At 44.1% G+C, this 19701-nt stretch overlaps 1 protein-coding gene across 1 annotated transcript; it reads left to right on the plus strand.

The window, feature by feature from the left end:
• The first annotated feature begins 1049 nt into the window (after positions 1-1049).
• PAK1 (p21 (RAC1) activated kinase 1) lies at positions 1050-18460 on the plus strand. Its single transcript, XM_070944079.1, has 9 exons — positions 1050-1165; positions 3541-3604; positions 6044-6092; positions 7094-7206; positions 12042-12159; positions 13413-13512; positions 14829-15025; positions 15923-16060; positions 17227-18460. Exons 1-9 carry the CDS (start codon positions 1135-1137, stop codon positions 17311-17313), a joined length of 897 nt encoding a protein of 298 aa, XP_070800180.1. The 5' UTR covers positions 1050-1134; the 3' UTR covers positions 17314-18460.
• Positions 18461-19701: the final 1241 nt, after the last annotated feature.

The following is a 19701-nucleotide window of genomic DNA, read 5'->3' on the forward strand; positions in this document are numbered from 1 at the left end:
TGAGGAAAAACTCACTTAAGAAATGTCCCATTTATGTTTAGCAACATAAATTTTGGAGTCAATTGTGGCCGTACGTTGAGGACTACCTGTAGTCCTCTACTTACAACAATTCATTTAGTGACCGTTTGAAGTTATGGCGGCCCTGAAAAAAGTGACTTATGACCGTTTTTCACACTTTGCAGCATTCCCATGGCCATATGATCAAAATTCAAACACTTGGCAACTGACTCGTATTTATGACGGTTGCAGTGATCCCCTTTTGTGGCCTTCTAACAAGCAAAGTCTGGAGAAATCAGATTCACACAGCTGTGCGACTCACTTAGCAACGGTTGGTTTTCCTTGATTTATGACTACAATTGAGCCCAAAATTTCCGCTCCTGAGCAAGACAGTTGCTAAGTGAATTTTGCCCCATTTTACGACCTTTCTTGCCACAATTGCTGGGCTGCAGTTGTTCAGTTAGGAACTATGGTTGTTAAGTGAATCTGTCTTCCTATTTGCTTATCACATGGTCTCAAAAGGGGATCACGTAACCCCGGGACATTGCAACCATCATAAATACGAGTCAGTTGCCAAGCGTCCAAATTTTGAAGACGTAATCGTGGGGATTCTGCCACAGTCGTAAGTGTGAAAGTCACTTATTTCAGTGCCATTGTAACTTCAAACGCTCACTAAATCAGACGTCGTAAGTTGAGGACTACCTATACTGGGGTTAAGAAGAACAAATACACTTTTAAGATAGAAGTAGCAATAAACCTTGTTGTTTTTCAGCAGTCCCAGCTACTGAAGATAGACTGCTACTGTTGCTGGAAGCTCCACTTGGTACCAATGATAAACAGTGGCTGAAAATTCCCTTTTTAGCACTTGGTTTTGCTGTTTCATAAGTAGGATCAACTTTTGAGGGCATCGGTGGATCCCAGCAATTTCTCCATGATCTTTCTGTCATTTTTTTATGCCTGTTTTTTTCTCTCTCCTTCCCAAAAATACAGATTTACACCCGCTCCGTGATCGAACCTCTTCCGCCAGCCCCAACCAGGGATGTGACCACCTCCCCCATCAACTCCCCTTCTGAAAACAGCATCACACCCCCCGATACGCTGGCGAGAAATGCCGAGAAACAGAAGAAAAAGCCTAAAATGACCGATGAAGAAATCCTGGAAAAATTAAGTAAGATTTGTTTTGAATCGGAATGCCGAAGGTTCGATGGGCTTTTACAGGTAGTCCTTGATTTACGACCACAGTTGAGGCCAGCATTTCTGTGGCTAAGCGAGACATAGGTTAAGGGAGTTTTGCCTCTTTTGGTGACCTTTCTTGCCACCGTTGTTTAATGAATCGTTGCAGTTGTTAAGTGAGTCACATGGTTGTTAAGTGAATCTGGCTTCCCCATTGACTTGTGCATGTCAGAAGGTCGTAAAAGGGGATTGCGTTGACCCCGGGGACACTGCAGCTGTCATAAATATGAGTTGGTTGCTAAGTGTCTGAATTTTGATTGTACGGCCGTGCGGATTGCAACGGTCGTAAGTGTGAAAAAGAGTCACAATTCACTTTCTTCAGCGCTGTTTTAACTTTGGATGGTCACTAAACTAACGGTTGTATGCCGAGGACTACCTGTATTGTATTGGGGTGTGTGTGTGTATGTATGTGTGCAGTCTTTTAATTGTGATCGCAGACAAAAATATTTCTCGCCTCCTGTTTTGTGTTAAGCCATTTCCCCGGTGCAAAGTGCAAACTTTCACACAATCGGTGTTTGAAGGCCTTCAGAAGTGTCTCCGAGTGCCGGTTTGTGCTGTGATGTGTGATGCTTTGCTTCTCTAAATAGATGAAATGTGTTAAGTGGGATTGTCAAGGCTAAAAACGATATTATGGAGACTCAACTTATAGTACAGGCAGGGATGGGCTCCTGGGAGTTCGCAATCGTTCGGGAGAACCTCTAGCTAAGATTCTGTGCAGTTCGGAGAACCCCCAAATCCCACTCCTGGCTGACCCCGTCCCACCCCTCCCAGGAGTCCCCACGCAGCCCGTTTTGGATGCAGGTAAGTGCAGGGCACACGACGGAGGCTTGGGGAGGGCGAAAAACGGGCCTATCAGAAGTTTGTTCCCGGCCTCCAGAGGGCCTCCAGAGCCTGGGGAGGCTGTTTTCGCCCTCCTGGAGGCTCAAATAAAGCCTCCGGAGCCTGGGGAGGGCAAAAACGCCCCCCTCCCTGCCATGGTGTAGGGGGCAGACTAGGCCACGCCCACTATGGCCACGCCCACCCAGCAACCAGGCAGAGAACCCTTTGCTAAAAGTTTTGAAGCCCACCCCTGAGTACAGGTAGTCCTCTATTTACGACAATCCACTTAGCAACTGTTACGAAGGACCTCCCCGGGATTTGGATTCAAATTTACAATGGCCTTGAAAACAGTGACATATGTCCGTTTTTTTCAAACTTATGACCATTGCGGCATCCCCAGGGTCACCTGATCAAATTTCAGACGCTTGGCCACTGACTCATATTTATGACGGTTGCAGTGTCTCAAGGTTACGTGATTCCCCTTTTGACAAGCAAAGGCAATGGGGACTTTAACCACGGTGTGAATAATCTGCTGCCGTGATTCACTTAGCAACTGTGGCAAGGAAGGTCGTAAAATGGAGCAAAATTCTCTTGACCACTGTCTCGCTTAGCAACGGAAATGTTGGGGCTCAATTGTCGTAAATAGAGGACTACCTGTAATAAATAGGTCAGGAACAGTTTTAACCATCAGAACAATTTCTAGCAGAAGATTCAAATTCTTAGATGAAACGAAGCAGGATGGAATACTTATATTTTTCTTATATTTTGAGAGGCAATGCTTTGAATAGGGATTTTTTACATAGGAGATTTGTCTGGAAGTTCCCCATCCATACTTATGTAATATTATTCTACTATAGAATATTGTTTAAAATGAAGGAAATTGATCGATCTGTAATATAATACCAGTGAGTTTCTGCATTTATCACTTTGCATTAAAAAGGAAAAATGTCAACACTGAAACCTTACTGAAGTCGGAGTCCCATGATTTGAACTTTCAATTCTTTTCCTTCCTAAATTTTGTCAGAATATCCATAACTGGGAAGACATGGTAACAAGGTCAGCCAATGAATAGTCATAGCAACTAAGTCAGCCAATTGGGAGCTTAGACAGACTGGAGCCAAGGGCATGTCTTAGTCTGCAGCTTCTGAGTCTGTGCAGAGAATTGAAACTGAAACCAGTCTGTGCATGCTCTCTGCTCTGCTGAAAGGAAACTGTGAATCTGCTGTTGGTATTGTAAATTTACTTCATGTATTGTGAATATAATGAATATATATAATATATATATAATATATATGAAGTTAATGAATCCTGCTGCGTCAGTTTATCTGTGTGTGCTTCTGGATTTGTTTTTTGCAACAAACTCTGACAAGTTTTTAACCTGGAAAACTAACTGTATTTCCAAGGAATGGATGTCTGCAAGTACCAAAAAGCTTAAACTGCAGAATTAAAATTTGATTTCATTTTTTTTTTTTTGCTTTTTTGCTTTAAAAGGAGGTATCGTAAGCATTGGGGATCCCAAGAAGAAATATACCAGTTTTGAGAAGATTGGACAAGGGTATGTATTTAATTGGGAGCGGCTGCTTCTTCGGTACAGGTAGTCCTCGACTTACAACAGTTCATTTAGTGACCGAAGCTACAACGGCACAGAAAAAGATGACTTATGACCGTTTTTTACATGGTGGCATCCCCATGATCATGTGATCAGAATTCAGACGCTTGGAAATTGACGCATTTTATGGGTCAATTTCCTGTATTTTTCCAAATGTGGACATTTGGAAATGTGGACATTTTTAAATCACGAACCTCCCCCCATGCTTTTCCTGTAGAAATTTGCTGCCTCAGACGAGTGAAACCATGGAGATTTTTTCTTCCATAATTTTTGTATTGTTCCAAGTGGCTGTTTCTGTGGGATTTGGGGAGCCGATCTTTGGAATCTGCACATAATAGCACCCGTAATCGGTTTCAAGGGTTTTCCCGCTTGCCAAGAACCGATTTCCATGGGCGAAAAGGCAGTTAGGTCACCGAGACAAAGGCCTCCAGCAGGTGGGAATCAGATTTTCTCATGCAGCCAGTTTTATTGTCCCTTGTTGTCACACGGCCGCACAATTCTCACAAATGCTGCGAATAAACCTATGGGGGTTGGTGAGGAAGGAAAATAAAGAAGGAAGAGTTGAAATGGAGTGGGGGAAAATGGTAGTTTCAATTGCAGTGAGCTTATTTCGATCCCTAGAAGTCCATCTGCAAACTGCTGAACATATTATTTATTAGAGTTTTATCTTGCCTTTTATTAGTTTATAAATAACTTGAGGCAGAGAACATGCCTAATAGTCCTCCTTCCTCCTATAACAAGCCTGTGAGATCGGTTGGGCTGAGAGAGAGGGACTGAGCCAAAGTCACCCAGCTGGTTTTCAGGAGGAAATTAGGACTAGAACTCACCATCTCCTGGTGATCAGCCCAGAGTCACTTGGCTGTTTTTCATGTCTAAGGCGAGACTAGAACTCACCGACTCCTGGTGATTGGCCCAAAATCTCCCAGCTGACTTTCATGTCTAAGGCGGGACTAGAACTCACAGTCTCCTGGTGTTTGGCGCAAAATCTCCCAGGTGACTTTCATATCTAAGGCGGGACTAGAATTCACCGTCTCCTGGTGATTGGTGCAAAGTCACCCAGGTGGTTTACATGCCAAAGGCAGGACTAGAATTCACAATATCCTAGTGATTGGCTCAAAGTCATCTAGGTGGTTTTCCTGCCTAAGGCGGGACTAGAATTCACCTTCTACTGGTGATTGGCCCAAAATCTCCCAGCTGACTTTCGTATCTAAGGTGGGACTAGAATTCACCGTCTCCTGGTGATTGGCTCAAAGTCACCCAGCAGACTTTCTTGCTTAAGGCGGGACTAGAACTCACCATCTCATGGTGATTGGCCCAGAGTCACCCAGGTGGTTTTCATGCCTAAGGCGGGACTAGAATTCACAGTCTCTTGGTAATTGGTACAAAGTCACCCAATTAGCTTTCATGCCTAAGGTGGGACTTGAATTCACCGTCTCCTGGTGATTGGCCCAAAGTCACCCAGCTGGCTTTCATGCCTAAAGCAGGTCTAGAATTCACCGTCTCCTGGTTTTTAGGCCAGCATCTTAACAGCTGCACCAAACTGGCTGTTTGTCTCCATTTAAACCAAAAAGCAAGGATGAGAAAGGAGTGCATGGAACAAACTTAAGGGAAGTCAACCTTTGGAAGTCAAAACAAAGAAATACTGGCAAGCTACAGGTAGACTTCGATTTACAATGGTTTGTTTAGTGACCATTCCAAGTTGCAACAGCACTGAAAAAAGTAACCAATGACCGTTTCTCACACTTATGACCATTGCAGCATCCCTGTGGCCACGTGATGCTTGGCAACTGACTCATATTTAAGACGGTTGCAGTGTCGCAGGGTCATGTGATCATATTTTGTGACCTTCTGACAAACACAGTCAATGGGGAAACCAGATTCATTTAATAACCGGGTTACTAACTAAACAACTGCAGTGGTTCACTTAACAACTGTGGCAAAAAAGGTCGTAAAATGGGGCAGAAAGAACTTCCTTTCTTAGAGACACGAATTGGGGGGCTGAATTGTAGTTGCAAGTTGAGGCCTGTCTGTAGCCCCAAAATCGAGTATCCACAGATGGGCTTATCTACTGATATATATGGTTTTGTAAAACATCGGTGCATCCCGTATATACTTGTGTAGGAGCCCATCTGCGGATAAGCTGAGCCTTGAACTAAAATACGAAAAATGAAAAAATGGATCATCTGTGGATTACCCACACATAAGCCAATTGTGAAAATTAAAACATACGAAAATTGTGAGAGCCGGCATCCACGGGTGGCGCATTTTACATAATATTTTGATTAAAAATGGAGAGTCGGATCATCCTGAAAGGGTTTATCAATGCTTATATACGGTAATTGAAGCTGTTTTAAACAGATTTGTCTTCTCTGTTTTGTGTTTCAGGGCTTCGGGTACGGTTTACACCGCAATGGATGTAGCAACGGCACAAGAGGTAAAGGCTCTGGCAGGTGTGAGGTGGGGTGGAAACAGAGGGGGACTGGAGGCTAAAACATATGAAGAACAGTTGCTGGAATTGGGTATGTCTAGTTTAATGAAAAGGAGGACTAGGGGTGACATGATAGCAGCCTTCCAATATTTGAGGGTCTGTCATAGAGAAGAGGGGGTCAACCTGTTGTCCAAAGCACCTGAAAGTAGAAACAGTGGATGGAAACTCATCAAGGAGAAAAGCAACCTGGAACTAAGGAGAAATTTCCTGACAATGAGAACAATTAGCCAGTGGAACTACTTGCCACCAGAAGTTGTGGGTGCTCCTTCACAGGAGGTTTTTAAGGAGAGACTGGACAGCCATTGCTCTGAAATGGTATAGGGTCTCCTGCTTGATCAGGGGATTGGATTAGAAGACCTCATGCTTACAATCCATGCAGTCACTTAACGACAGCAATGGGGAGAACAGGAATTATGGTCATTAAATGAGGTGATCGCATGGACATCTTGCTTAACGACCCATGTGGTCGTTTAGTGACAGCAGTGACGAGGGCAGAGATTATGGCCATTAAGTGAGGTGATCTCATGGACACCACACTTATCCCATGCATTCATTTAATGACTGCAATGGGGAGAACAGAGATTATGGCCATTACATGAGGTGATCCCATGGACACCACACTTAACCCATGCATTCATTTAATGACAGCAACGGGGAGAGCAGAGATTATGGCCATTAAGTGAGGTGATCCCATGGACACCACACTTAATCCATGCATTCATTTAATGACAGCAACGGGGAAAACAGAGATTGCGGCCATTCAGTGAGGTGATCCCATGGATGCTTCTCTTAACGACCGCCACAACGTACCACCATAATGGTCAGGCTCCATTATGGTTGTAAATCGAGGACTGCCTGTATTTCTAATATCTTCTCCCGCCATTAGAATTGTGACTCTTTCAACCAAATTTATGGCTTCCTTTTTTTTCCCCCCTTCCAAAATTCAGGTTGCCATCAAACAGATGAATTTGCAGCAGCAGCCTAAGAAAGAGCTGATTATCAATGAGATTCTCGTCATGAGGGAAAACAAGAACCCCAACATTGTCAACTACCTGGACAGGTAGCTGTAATTAAGATATGACGCAGGGCGTCTCGTTTTACGCAGCCGCTCTGACTGACATCTGTGTTGTTTCTTGACTGGTGTGAGGTGAAAAGACCGAAATGTTTGCCCCTCATTTTCCCTTAAAAACCATGATATAAAATAAGGGAGCTGAGGTGACGTGGTGGTGGGAGAGGAGAAGTCGGACGGATGGAACTGGGCCTCATCCTTGAAGTTGTCACATTGGTGGCCTTTGATCTGAATTCAGTTGATCGGTTTATCATTGGATAGAACGAATGGTATCAATAAAGGAGGATATTGGTCGCTCAGGGTTGAAATGAGGGCTCCTTGATGCCCTCTGAACTTGGTGGTTTTCTTGCAGACGTTTCGTGACCCAACTAGGGAATATCATCAGTGCTAGAAGGGAGTGGGGTTTGTTTTTTTATACACTTGCCCTGGTGGGAGTCATCTTGGTGAGGAAATGTCTGCATGGAAACAACCAAGAGAGTGCCAAGGAGTCCTCCTCCTCCTCCTCCTCCTCCTCTCCGCAAACAACACTCCTTCTAGCACTGATGATGTTACCTAGTTGAGTAATGAAAGGTGTGTAACAAAACAACCAAGTTCAGAGAGCTCTAAGGACCCCACAGTCTTCCTCCTCCTCCTCCTCCTCCTCCTCCTCTTCTCCGCACATCCCACTCCCTACTAGCACTGAAGATGTTACCTAGCTGGGTAATGAAATGTCTGCAAGAAAACAACCAAGTTCAGAGAACACCAAGGACCCCCCCTCAGACCGAATTGCACAGAGGCCTTTTGATAATCAGGAGATTAGGTGGCAGTCTTGATCGATTGATTGACAGGTGTCATTTGAAGGGCACCTATCTCCAAAATAACAAAAGAACTCGCCCGTAAGGCTCCACCAACTCCCTGCCACAAGATCTGTGAGAATAGAGCCGGTTTGCTGTAGGGGGTTAAGCAAGGAATCGGACTAGAAACCTGGAGGCAGTGAGTTCTAATCCTGCTTTAGGCATATAAACTGACTGGGTGACTTTGGAAGCGGTGAGTTCTAGTTCTGTCTTAAGTCTGAAATTTGGCTGGTTAACTGTAGGCCAACACTTTCACCTTTATACCAAATTGGCCGCCTTTACACCGAAGTAAAACACTATTTTTAGCATGCTGAATACATAGTGTAAATCCACGTATTTTGATGCTTCGGTAAAAACCCCACTTTTTCAGTATATACTTCAATTTTTATCTCTTATTAAACTTGTTGAATGCATTTTCTCTGGAAGTGAAAATTGTGCCTCGCTTAAAAAGAAAACCTCTTTAAAAATAACACCAGTGAAAAAGAGGCTGACCAGTTTTTAATTTATGTAATTCTGTATTATCTTGGCCCTCTTTATGGATTTCCCTGCTGTGCCAAATCTGTTGTTTTTTTCCTATCCTGGGAAAAAATAAAAGTCAAACAGATTGATTCCACTGTGAAAGTGATGGTGAGGAAAAGATGCGTTCGGATGGTTGAGCTTAAAATATTCTCCCTTTGGTTTTTCCTTCCCTCTGTTTGCTTCTTCCTCTCCTTGTTTTTATATTTATTTGTGGAATTCAATCTTTTCTTTGAATCCTTTTTAAAAAACAGATGCTTGCAAGTGGCTCGGGGTACAGTATCTGTTGCCATGGTGTTGTTAGGCAGTAGCCAAAACATCTCTCAGAGACTATAATTCTTAATTATGAAATACATGGGGAGCCATTTTATTCATTCATTTAATGGCTTTAAATCTATCAAGCGATTAAGAACTAAAACACATTTCTCTGATCAACTCTAAAATAATCCTGGACTGCTTACAAAAAGGGAGAAATATCTATATTTAGATACTTTGGCAACTGGCTCATGTTTATCAGTTAACGAACCAAAATTGAGCGCAACATTTCTGTTGCTAAGCGAGACAGTTATTAAGTGAGTTTTGCCCCATTGTGTGACCTTTCTTGCCACAGTTGTTAAGCGAATCAGTGCAGTTCCGTTAGTAACATGTAGTAACCCAAACCGGCTTTTTCGGAGATTGAGTAGCAATTGCAAATAAGTGAGATTTGGCAGGGATTTTATCACGACGCCTTGAACTACAGGTAATCCTCGATTTACAACCACAGTTGAGCCCAAAATTATGCTGCTAAGCGAGACATTTATTAAGCTTTGCCCTATTTGCAAGCTTTTCTGAACCACTGCGGTTGTTAAGTGAGTAACAAGTTGTTAAATGAATCTGGCTTTCCCATTGGCTTTGCTTGTCAGGAGATCGCATAACAAGGTCGCATGACCCTGGGGACACAGCGACCGTCATAAACATGAATCAGTGGCCAAGCGTCTGAATTTTGATCAGCTGACCGTGGGGATACTGCAACTGTCATAAGTGTGAAAAATGATCATAAGTCTCTTTTTTCAATGGTGTTGTAACTTTGGTCACTAAACGAAGTGTTGTAAATCAAGGATTACCTGTAAATAATTAAAAATAATAAATAAATTTAAATAAATAAAAATAAATATTTTTATTTATTAAAAAATAAATATTTATTTATTAAAAATAAATTTTAAATAAAAATAAATAAATTTAAACAAACAAACTCAAGGGGCAAACTCGATAGACCACTGGTCTTTTTCTGCCATTCCATTTTCTATGTTTCTAACCTATGGAATTTATGGCGAGAATTTGAAATAAGAAAGCTATGACCTCTGAATTTCCCTTGATGGGAAATATGAGGTAGGTGAGATGAGAAATGAGGCAAGTGTGACCTTCAAGCATTTTGTGAGGAGAAACAAGAGTGAGGGACGTCTGGAGGTGAGATGAAACCTGTGAATTACATGCTCAGAAGTGAGCGATGTGAGACCTCTGGCAATTTATGACGTGGGGTGAGAATTAGGTCTCCGTAATCCCTCTTCAAACTTCTCTGCTTGGCTGTAGAACATGGTCTCCTATGGATTGTCAACTCTGATGAAGAGAAGGACCAGGGGGGACATCATAACAGTCTTCCAATATTTGAGGGGCTGCCATAAAGAAGAGAGGGTCAACCTATTCTCCAAAGCACCTGAAGGCAGGACAAGAAGCAGTGGGTGGAAACTCATCAAGGAGAGAAGGAACTTAGAATTAAGGAGAAATTTGTTGACAGTGAGAACAATGATTCAGTGGAAAGAGTTACCTCAGGTGCACCATCACTGGAGGTTTTGAAGAGATTGAATAGACATTTGTCGGTATAGTTTAACAAAAAGAAGGACTAGGGGAGACATGATAGCAGTCTTCCAATATCTCAGGGGCTGCCACGAAGAAGAGGGAGTCAAGCTATTCTCCAAAGCACCTGAGGGCAGGACAAGAAGCAATGGGTGGAAACTAATCAAGGAGAGAAGCAACCTAGAACTACAGAGAAGATTCCTGACAGTGAGAATAATTAATCTGTGGAAGGACTTGCCTCCAGAAATTGTGAATTCTCCAACAGTGGAAGTTTTTAATAAGAGATTGGACAACCATTTGTCTGAAATGGTATATAGGGTTTCCTGCAGAGGATTGGGCTAGAAGACCTCCAAGGTCCCTTCTAACCCTGATATTCTATATTATATAACTAAGGAGGAATTTCCTGAGGAGAACAATTAATCAATGGAACTGCTTGCCTCCAGATTTTTCTGCCAAAGTGGGATCATTGAGATCTTGTTCTTCAAGATGCTTACGCAGGACTGACTTTGTTCTGGAGTCCTGGTGCTCTCTGAGCTTGGTTGTTTTCTGGCCGACATTTCATGACCCAGCTAGGTAACATCATCAGTGCTACCCAGTGTTCTGTCCCCGTCCCACACACGCACCCCACAGACGGCCCGGAGTTAATAAGCCATACGACAAAATCTTTGAAGATAAAGCTGGTAGCAACCCAGTGGCTAGCTGTCAATTCAGACTTTACTCACACAAAACAAAGATTAGACTGCAAGCATTCCGATAAAGCAGGCAAAGTTTCAACAATACAAGGATTAGTCCAAATGCAGTCCGACAAGGCAGGCAGAAGTCCAGTAACGCAGAGATCATGGATTATTTCTAGTTTTTGCTCGTCACAAACTGAACCGGCCACCACACCCACATTTATACCCTGTGGGGTGTGGTCCAGTGACTCAGCTAATCTCTGGCACGCCTTCCCCTCTGCTGCGCATGCTTCTCCCTGCGCCGCTGCTGAGGGTCCAGCCAGCACTTATCTCCTTTGTCGCTGTCCACCTGTGGCTGCGGGGACGTGCTTGGCTCTGGGCCTATCTCTTGGCCTTCGGTGTCCTCCGGAGGCATTGCCAGAGAGGAGGGTCCTGGAGAGGGAGGCCTTGCCAACTCCTCTCCCTCACTCTCAGAGTCTGCATCTGTCGATAGCCCAGGCTCAGGCAACGGAGCCACAACACCCAATGTGGAGTGTTGAGTCATGAAACATCAGCCAGAAAACAACCCAGCTCAGAGAGCACCAAGGACCTCCCGGTTCGACCCTGAGCTACAATTATCCTCTTCTGCTGAGACCTTGTTCCCCAAGGTCCCCTTCAAAAGTGACTCTAAAAAGGAGAATTTGGCCAACTCTGGAATAGGAAAAGCAGATTTAAAATTAAGATTTTCTCTGGAGTCTTCTGGAAAACGTCATCTCTAACTGGAAATCAAAACCCAGATTTGGTCACTTGTTTTTTTGTTTACGACGTGGTTTTGTGGCTTTATTTTGAATTTGAATTTAACTTGGTGGCCCATGTTGCCAGCGTGCTCTATTTTTAAACGTTGCTCCATATGTCGGTTTGGCAATAGGTGTGTGTTTGTGTGTTTTGGCTGGCCGATGTTGACTCCTGCCGTTTCTTCCGTTCGCTGCAGTTACCTTGTGGGAGATGAGCTGTGGGTTGTCATGGAGTATTTGGCTGGCGGTTCGTTGACAGACGTGGTAACCGAGACCTGCATGGATGAAGGACAGATAGCTGCGGTGTGCCGTGAGGTAAGGATTTTAAGGATGACTATAGGTAACCTGGGTCCCTTTGGATCGTGGCTTCAGAGACATTTCCTTCCCAGATTCCTCCGTGCCTCCAACAGCGGCAGAGCTTGGAATGGACTGGAAAAGTTATTTAAAAATTCAAGGAGATATTCAGATGTTTCTGCCCTGAAAGTAGGCCAGGTTGAACTATATAGGACATCGATCCTTCCTTCCTTCCTTCCTTCCTTCCTTCCTTCCTTCCTTCCTTCCTTCCTTCTGTCTACGCATCCGCCCACTCTCTCCTTCCTTCCCCACTCTTTCTTTCTCTATTCATCTTCCTTCCTTCCTCCCTCCCTCATCCAGGCATCCATCCATCCCTCTCCACCCTCCCTCCCTTTTATGCTTAGCTCTCCTTCCTTCCTTCCTTCCTTTTCCTTCTTTCTTTCTTTCTTTCTTTCTTTCTTTCTTTCTTTCTTTCTTTCTTTCTTTCTTTTCTTCCTTCTTCCCTTCTTCCCTCCATTTCTTCTGTCTACTCATCCACCCACTCCTTCCTTCCTTCCACACACTCCTTCCCTCTCTATTCATCTTCCTTCCCTCCCTCCCTCCCTCTCATCCATGCATCCATCCATCCCTCTCCACCCTCCTTCCCTTTTATCCTTAGCTCTCCTTCCTTCCTTTCTTCCTCCCTCCCTCCCTCCATTTCTTCCGTCTACTCATCCACCTACTCCTTCCTTTCTTTCTTTCTTTCTTTCTTTCTTTCTTTCTTTCCTTCCTTCCTTCCTTCCTTCCTTCCTTCCTTCCTTCCTTCCTTCCTTCCTTCCTTCCTTCCTTCCTCCATTTCTTCTGTCTACTCATCCACCCACTCTCTCCTTCCTTCCCCACACTCCTTCCCTCTCTATTCATCTTCCTTACTTCCCTCCCTCCCTCCCTCTCATCCATGCATCCATCCATCTCCTCCCTCCCTTTTATCCTTAGCTCTCCTTCCTTCCTTCCTTCCTCCCTTCCTTCTTGCCTTTCCTCCCTCCCTCCTTCCGAATCATCCTTTTCAAGATACTTTTAATTCTGTTTATTGTAAAGGTCCATTAATAGGAAGTGCTCCTCTTCCCCGCCTCTTTGCTCTGTCTCCCAAGGTTATTCTCACATACCATTATATCACCCCTACCTTTCTGATCCCTGCATCCTTAGGTGTGTGTTAGTTATTGGGAAATGCGTAGATACTCCCATAGACACACACATACCCCCACCGACCCACATCTGTGCTTGCTGTTTCCTCCTAGTGCCTTCAAGCATTGGAATTCCTTCACTGCAACCAAGTGATACATCGAGACATCAAAAGTGACAACATTTTGCTGGGAATGGATGGATCTGTCAAGCTAAGTATGTGACTTGGATGATTGACGACAATTGTGGGTCTGGGGCAGGGGTCACCAATCTTTTGGACCTCAGGGACCAATAAATTCCTAATTTTAAATCCCGCGGACCACTAATATGATCTGCCTAATGACCGGCTGGGTGGGCGTGGCTTGGTGGTCATGTGGATGGGTGGGCGTGGCCTACTCGATGTCACTCATGTCGAGGGGCACCTTGCCAGCCTCTACTCGCCCCTCCCAGCCACTCCTCGCCACCCCCGCCCGGGCTCCTTAGGGCCCCAACAGGAAGCAGTTGTTGGAGCTAAGCAGCCACCACGAGAAAGAGTTGGCAAAACAGCTCAGTTCAAATTGGATCTGACCGAGGAGGCGGCTCAGTAGAAGCACCTCACTGAGGACTAGGAGCATAGACTTTCCAAGCAGAGGGAAGACCTACGGCTGTCCAAGGCCAGGTACCAGCGCCTGGAAGCTCAGCAGGCTGAGATGGTCGGCCAATTACAGGCCACGATGCAGTCCCACTGGAACGAGGCCCTCCGGCTCTTTGCCACTAGCGGCGCTTCCCTCCAGCCTTTGCCCAAAGCCCCACGCCAGGAGGCTGAAGCAGGCCCCAAGTCAGAATTTCTGCCCCCCTCCGACCCACACAAAAAGACCCCGAAGGGGGAGACACTCAGCAGCAACACAAACGTTCATTGCACGTATCTGTCCCAGGGGCCGCAAATGATTTTTCTGCAGACCACCAAAAATTTCCGCTGGTCTGGAGAATGTTTTGCCTATGGGTGGAAACCCCCTCCCTCCTAACAAAGTAGTAGATGCCTTAGATCCCAGCATGGGTGGGCAAAAGGTGAAAACCTATTCATTGCATGCATAGAGAGACACCATATTAATTCTACATTGTTGGGACCTGACCTATTTGCCTGCTCTTTGGGCAGTAAACGCCAATTTTTAAATGTATTTATTTATACATTTGTTCCATTTTTAATACCGGTATTTTGTAAGGAACTCAAGGCAATGAATATGCATAATACTCCTGCCTCCTTTCCCCCGCCCAACAACTTTACCCCGCCACCCTCTTTTTTGGGGGAAAAAGGTGTGCCTTATACTCCGAAAAATACGGTATAATAAAACATGGCTACACATACCCTGTTTCCCCCAAAATAAGACACCCCCTGATAATAAGCCCAGTCGGGCTTTTTGAGCGCATGGCAATAAGGCCAAGTGCTTATTTCAGGAGGTTGAGGACAACTGGAGTAGACCAAGCTTAACCTGATCCTTTTTCATCCATTCATCTTTGTTTCTTTCTTTCTTTTTTTTCCCTTCCTCCTCCAGCTGATTTTGGCTTTTGCGCCCAAATCACCCCTGAGCAGAGTAAACGCAGCACCATGGTGGGGACGCCATATTGGATGGCTCCCGAAGTGGTCACAAGGAAAGCTTACGGCCCGAAGGTGGACATTTGGTCTCTGGGCATCATGGCCATTGAAATGATTGAGGGGGAACCCCCGTACCTCAACGAGAACCCCCTGCGGGTAAGCTACAGGGACACATGTCCTCTTCCCTTAAACGGAGAAGGGTTCATAGGGAGGAAGAGAGGAAGAAAAGAGGGAGGGAGGGAGGAGAGAAGGAAGGAAGGAAGGAACAGGAAAGAGGAAGGAAGGGAGGAATGAAGGAAGAAGGGAAGGAAGAGAAGGAAGGAACAGTAAAGGGAGGCAGGAAGGGAGGAAGGAATGGGAAAGGGAGGGAGGAATGAAGGAAGGAAAGGGAAGGAAGGAGAGAAGGAAGGAAGGAAGGAACAGGAAAGGGAGGAATGAAGGAAGAAGGGAAGAGAAGGAAAAGAAGGAACAGGAAAGGGAGGAAGGAAGGAAGGAATGGGAAAGGGAGGGAGGAATGAAGGAAGAAAGGAACAGGAAAGAGGAAGGAAGGGAGGAATGAAGGAAGAAGGGAAGGGAAGAGAAGGAAGGAATGGGAAAGGGAGGGAGGAATGAAGGAAGGAAAGGGAAGGAAGGAACAGGAAAGGGAGGAATGAAGGAAGAAGGGAAGAGAAGGAAGAGAAGGAAGGAACAGGAAAGGAAAGGAGGAAGGGATGGAAAAAGGAGGGAAAAATGAAGGAAGGAAGCAGAGAAGGAAGGAAGAACATGAAAGAGGAAGGGAGGGAGGAATGAAGGAAGAAGGGAAGGGAAGAGAAGAAAGGAACAGGAAAGGGAGGAAGGAAGGAATGGGAAAGGGAGGAGGGAAGGAAGGAGAGAAGGAAGGGAAGAAAAAATGAATTGTTGATCTAACACCTGGCAGTTTTACTTCTTTAGTTAGCAATTTATTGGTCAGCAAAGCTGGAAATTGCAACCAGGGACTGCAATAAGCGTACGGCAGAGAATGTTTCCCGTCGTCTTTGAGAATATTTATTTATCATGACTACTTATTGATTTCAGGCGTTGTATCTCATTGCTACCAACGGGACCCCGGAGCTGCAAAACCCGGAGAAGCTCTCCCCCATCTTTCGAGACTTCCTTAATCGCTGCCTGGAAATGGACGTGGAGAAGAGAGGGTCTGCCAAAGAGCTTCTGCAGGTAACCCTGGGATCCAGAGAAAAGAGGGCCAGGATTTCATTTATATTGAATATATTGATTTTATATACAATTTACATGGCGGCCCATTTGACCCTACAGTAGCGATGGCCTCCGGCAGGCCAGTTCTAAGCACCCCGTGGGCCAGATCCGGCCCGCGGGGCCTTGAGTTTGACACCCCTGCCCTAGAGTGTGTCCCTTTTTCTCTCTCCCCAGGTTCCAGAGCCTTTCTAGGAGCTTGGGAAGGGCAAAAAACGGCCTTCCCCACCCCTCCGGAGGCCCTCCAGAGGCCGGAAACGGCCCGTAGGCCAACTTCCGGTGGGATCAGAAATCCCGTTTTTTGCTCTCCCCAGCCTCCAGAGCCTTTCTAGGAGTCTGGGGAGGGCGAAAACAGCCTTCCCCATCCCCCCCTTGGAGGTCCCACCAGAAATTGGCAAACGGACCGTTTCTGGCCTCCAGAGAGCCTCCGGTGGGGGGAGGCCATTTTTGCCCTTCCCAAGCTCCTAGAAAGGCTCTGGAGCCTGGGGAGAGAGAGCAACAGGCCTACTGTGCCATCGTCCGGGCCAAAATTATTTAATTTGATTTTAATTCTATTTTTAAATTTTGTATGTATGTGTTTTATTGTTTGGCTGTGCACCGCCCTGAGTCCTTCGGGAGTAGGGCGGTATAGAAATAAAATAAAATAAATAAATAAATAATCGTGTGCCAGGAGCAGGGTGTGTGTGTGTGTGTGTCACGCGTGCATGCGCAGGGGCGGGGCACATAGAATTATGGGTGTGGGCACATGTGCATGTGAACCCCCCCCCGACTCCTGGCACCCGATGGCAAAAAGATTAGCCATTGCTGCTCCTATTCTATTCTATTCTATTCTATTCTATTCTATTCTATTCTATTCTATTCTATTCTATTCTATTCTATTCCATTCCATTCCATTCCATTCCATTCCATTCCATTCCATTCCATTCCATTTTATTCTTATTTCTTATTCTATTCTTATTTTCTATTCTGTTCTATTCATTCTGAATTCTATTCTTATTCTATATTTTTTTAAATAAAAAAAATCCGATTTAAATCAAAAAATCTGATTTTTTGATTTTTTTAAAAAAAATCATTGATTTTTATCCATCCTGCTGTTTTCCCATGTCTGCCTTTCTCTCCCTCTTTTCTAGCACCAGTTCCTGAAAATTGCCAAACCCCTCTCCAGCCTCACCCCTCTGATCGTTGCAGCGAAAGAGGCCACCAAGAACAATCACTGAGGGGAAAAAAACAAAAAAAGACCACACCAGCTGTTTCCGAAATCCTTCTGCGAACAATTTTCAGTTTTTATCCTTTTGGGGGGTTTTTTTTTTCCCTTCTTTCCTTCTTTTTTTTTTTAGGAAGACTCATTTTTAAAAAAGTTCCTCTTTCGGGATGTCTGCCCTGTTGCAGAAATGCATTTTTAATCATTTTTAATTTTTTCTTCTTCTTCTGGTGACTTGAAATCATGAAATTCGGACGGAGGATCCAGAAACTAGACGTACCGCACGGAGTAACTCCGGAGTAACTCTGAGCTTAGGAGCTCTGCCTTTCTTGCAAGACTCCCGTGAAAAGCCTGGCTGATCACACAACTGTTGCGTTGTTGTCGAACAAACCCTGCAGGCCTCTTGGATCCTTTAACGTACGGATTTTTCAGAACGAAAGAGAGAAATAATATTCCGCAGAAACTTTTTAGAAGACGTTTTTCCCTAAGCGAGATGCCGTTCTCTTTTAGGCGTTGTCTCGGAGAGCCTAATTCTTAAAACTACTGAAAATTTGTTTGGATTACTTGAAAAACTAGGGCAGGCAAAGAAAAACGTAGACTGTTTTTATAATTGCAGGGGGAAAAGAGGTGGATTTTTTTTTCCCCCTCAACCACTGGATGTTTGGACAAAGTTTGCATGCGTCAAAGAAGATTGAAGTAGTTAGGATGAATACCATGATCGCCTCCCCCTCCTCGTCCCTTTTTGGAAGATTAATTACTCGGTGATGATCATGCAACATGTTTTGTGTGAGTGTACGTGTCTTTACACACCAATGTGTGTGTGTGTGTGTGTGTGTGTATGTATGAGAAACAAATTGTCCTCTGATTAAATCCCTGCGGCTCTTTTCCCATCTTAACCTGCAGTTTAGGACTGCCTAATCTTGCCTGGTTGGTTAATAACTTAAAACAGGACTTTCCAGATGAATCAGAACTTCCGTTCCCAGAATCCCCCTCTTGGCCAGAGGGATTCTGGGAGTCGAAGTCCAGGACAGCTGCAAAGGGACTGGATTGGGGTGGGGTGGGGAAGCTGCTGTGGTTTATATGATCTCGGATTAAACAGTACAGCAATTTGCTCATCTGGCTCTTAATTTAAGAAATAAGATTACACAAACTCTAAGAATGGCTTGGATTTTTTGGAGGTATTTCTTTGCTGCCCTTGGTAAAGAATCACATGGTTTCCCATTTGCAAATTTGCAAAATTCGGCATATCAAGACTGGTTTATCTGGGCAACTGAGAACTCAGTCTGTCCAGGCCCAGCTACGAGTGAGCGCATCAGCATAGACTGTCTCTTTGTGTAAGAAAAAGTTTTTAAATTTGTGCGCTATGAAAACGATGGATGCGAAATCAGCAAGTTTTGAATAAACTAGATCCTGGGTGTTTCGCACTGATTTGGTTTGTTAAAAAAAAAAAAAAGGTGAGACCGTCAGAAGGCGAAAAGCATATAAATGCATGGAAAAAACAGCTCAACGCAGGTTTTGACCCAACAAAAAAGAAGCAACCTAGAACTAAGGAGAAATTTCCTGAGAGTTAGAAGAATTATTAAGTGGAACAACTTGCCTCCAGAAGTTGTAAATGCTCCAACACTGGAAGTTTTTAAGAAGAGATTGGACAACCATTTGTCGGAAGTGGTGTAAGGTTTCCTGCCTGGGCAGGGGGTTGGACTAGAAGACCTCCAAGGTCCCTTCCAACTCTTCTCTTCTATTCTCTTCTATTCTATTCTATTCTATTCTATTCTATTCTATGCTATGCTATGCTATGCCATGCCATGCCATGCCACGCCATCCTACTCTACTCTACTCTACTCTATTCTTTTTCATTCCATTCCATTCCATTCTGAATGACCTCCAAGGTCCCTTCCAACTCTGTTATTCTATTTGTATTCTATTCATTTCATTTCATTTCATTTCACAATTATTCTGTTCTATTCATTTCATTTCATTTCACTATTCTGTTCTGTTCTATTCATTTATTTCATTTCACTTCACTATTCTATTCATTTCATTTCACTATTATTCTGTTCTGTTCTATTCATTTCATTTCACATTCTATTCTATCATTTCATTTCTCCTATTCTATTCTATTCTATTCTATTCTATTCTATTCTATTCTATTCTATTCTATTCATTCCACTATTATTCCGTTCTATTCTATTCTATTATATTCATTCCACTATTATTCTGTTCTATTCTATTCATTTCATTTCATTTCATTTCACAATTATTCTGTTCTATTCATTTCATTTCATTTCACTGTTCTATTCTGTTCTATTCATTTCTTTCATTTCATTTCATTTCACTTCACTTCACTATTCTATTCATTTCATTTCACTTCACATTCTATCATTTCATTTCACCTATTCTGTTC

The sequence above is a fragment of the Pituophis catenifer genome, unplaced genomic scaffold, assembly GCF_029215685.1.
Source record: "Pituophis catenifer annectens isolate HBS135680 unplaced genomic scaffold, rPitCat1.0.hap2 SCAF_4, whole genome shotgun sequence".
NCBI lineage: Eukaryota > Metazoa > Chordata > Lepidosauria > Squamata > Colubridae > Pituophis > Pituophis catenifer.

What these genes read in the sequence shown, in the direction of transcription:
- PAK1 (XM_070944079.1), top strand. Translation starts at nt 1,135, where the DNA reads ATGACCGATGAAGAAATCCTGGAAAAATTAA. An exon ending in TTTGAGAAGATTGGACAAGG is followed by an intron (nt 3,605 to 6,043) that starts GTATGTATTTAA and finishes TTTGTGTTTCAG; the next exon opens with GGCTTCGGGTACGGTTTACA. An exon ending in GGATGGATCTGTCAAGCTAA is followed by an intron (nt 13,513 to 14,828) that starts GTATGTGACTTG and finishes TTCCTCCTCCAG; the next exon opens with CTGATTTTGGCTTTTGCGCC.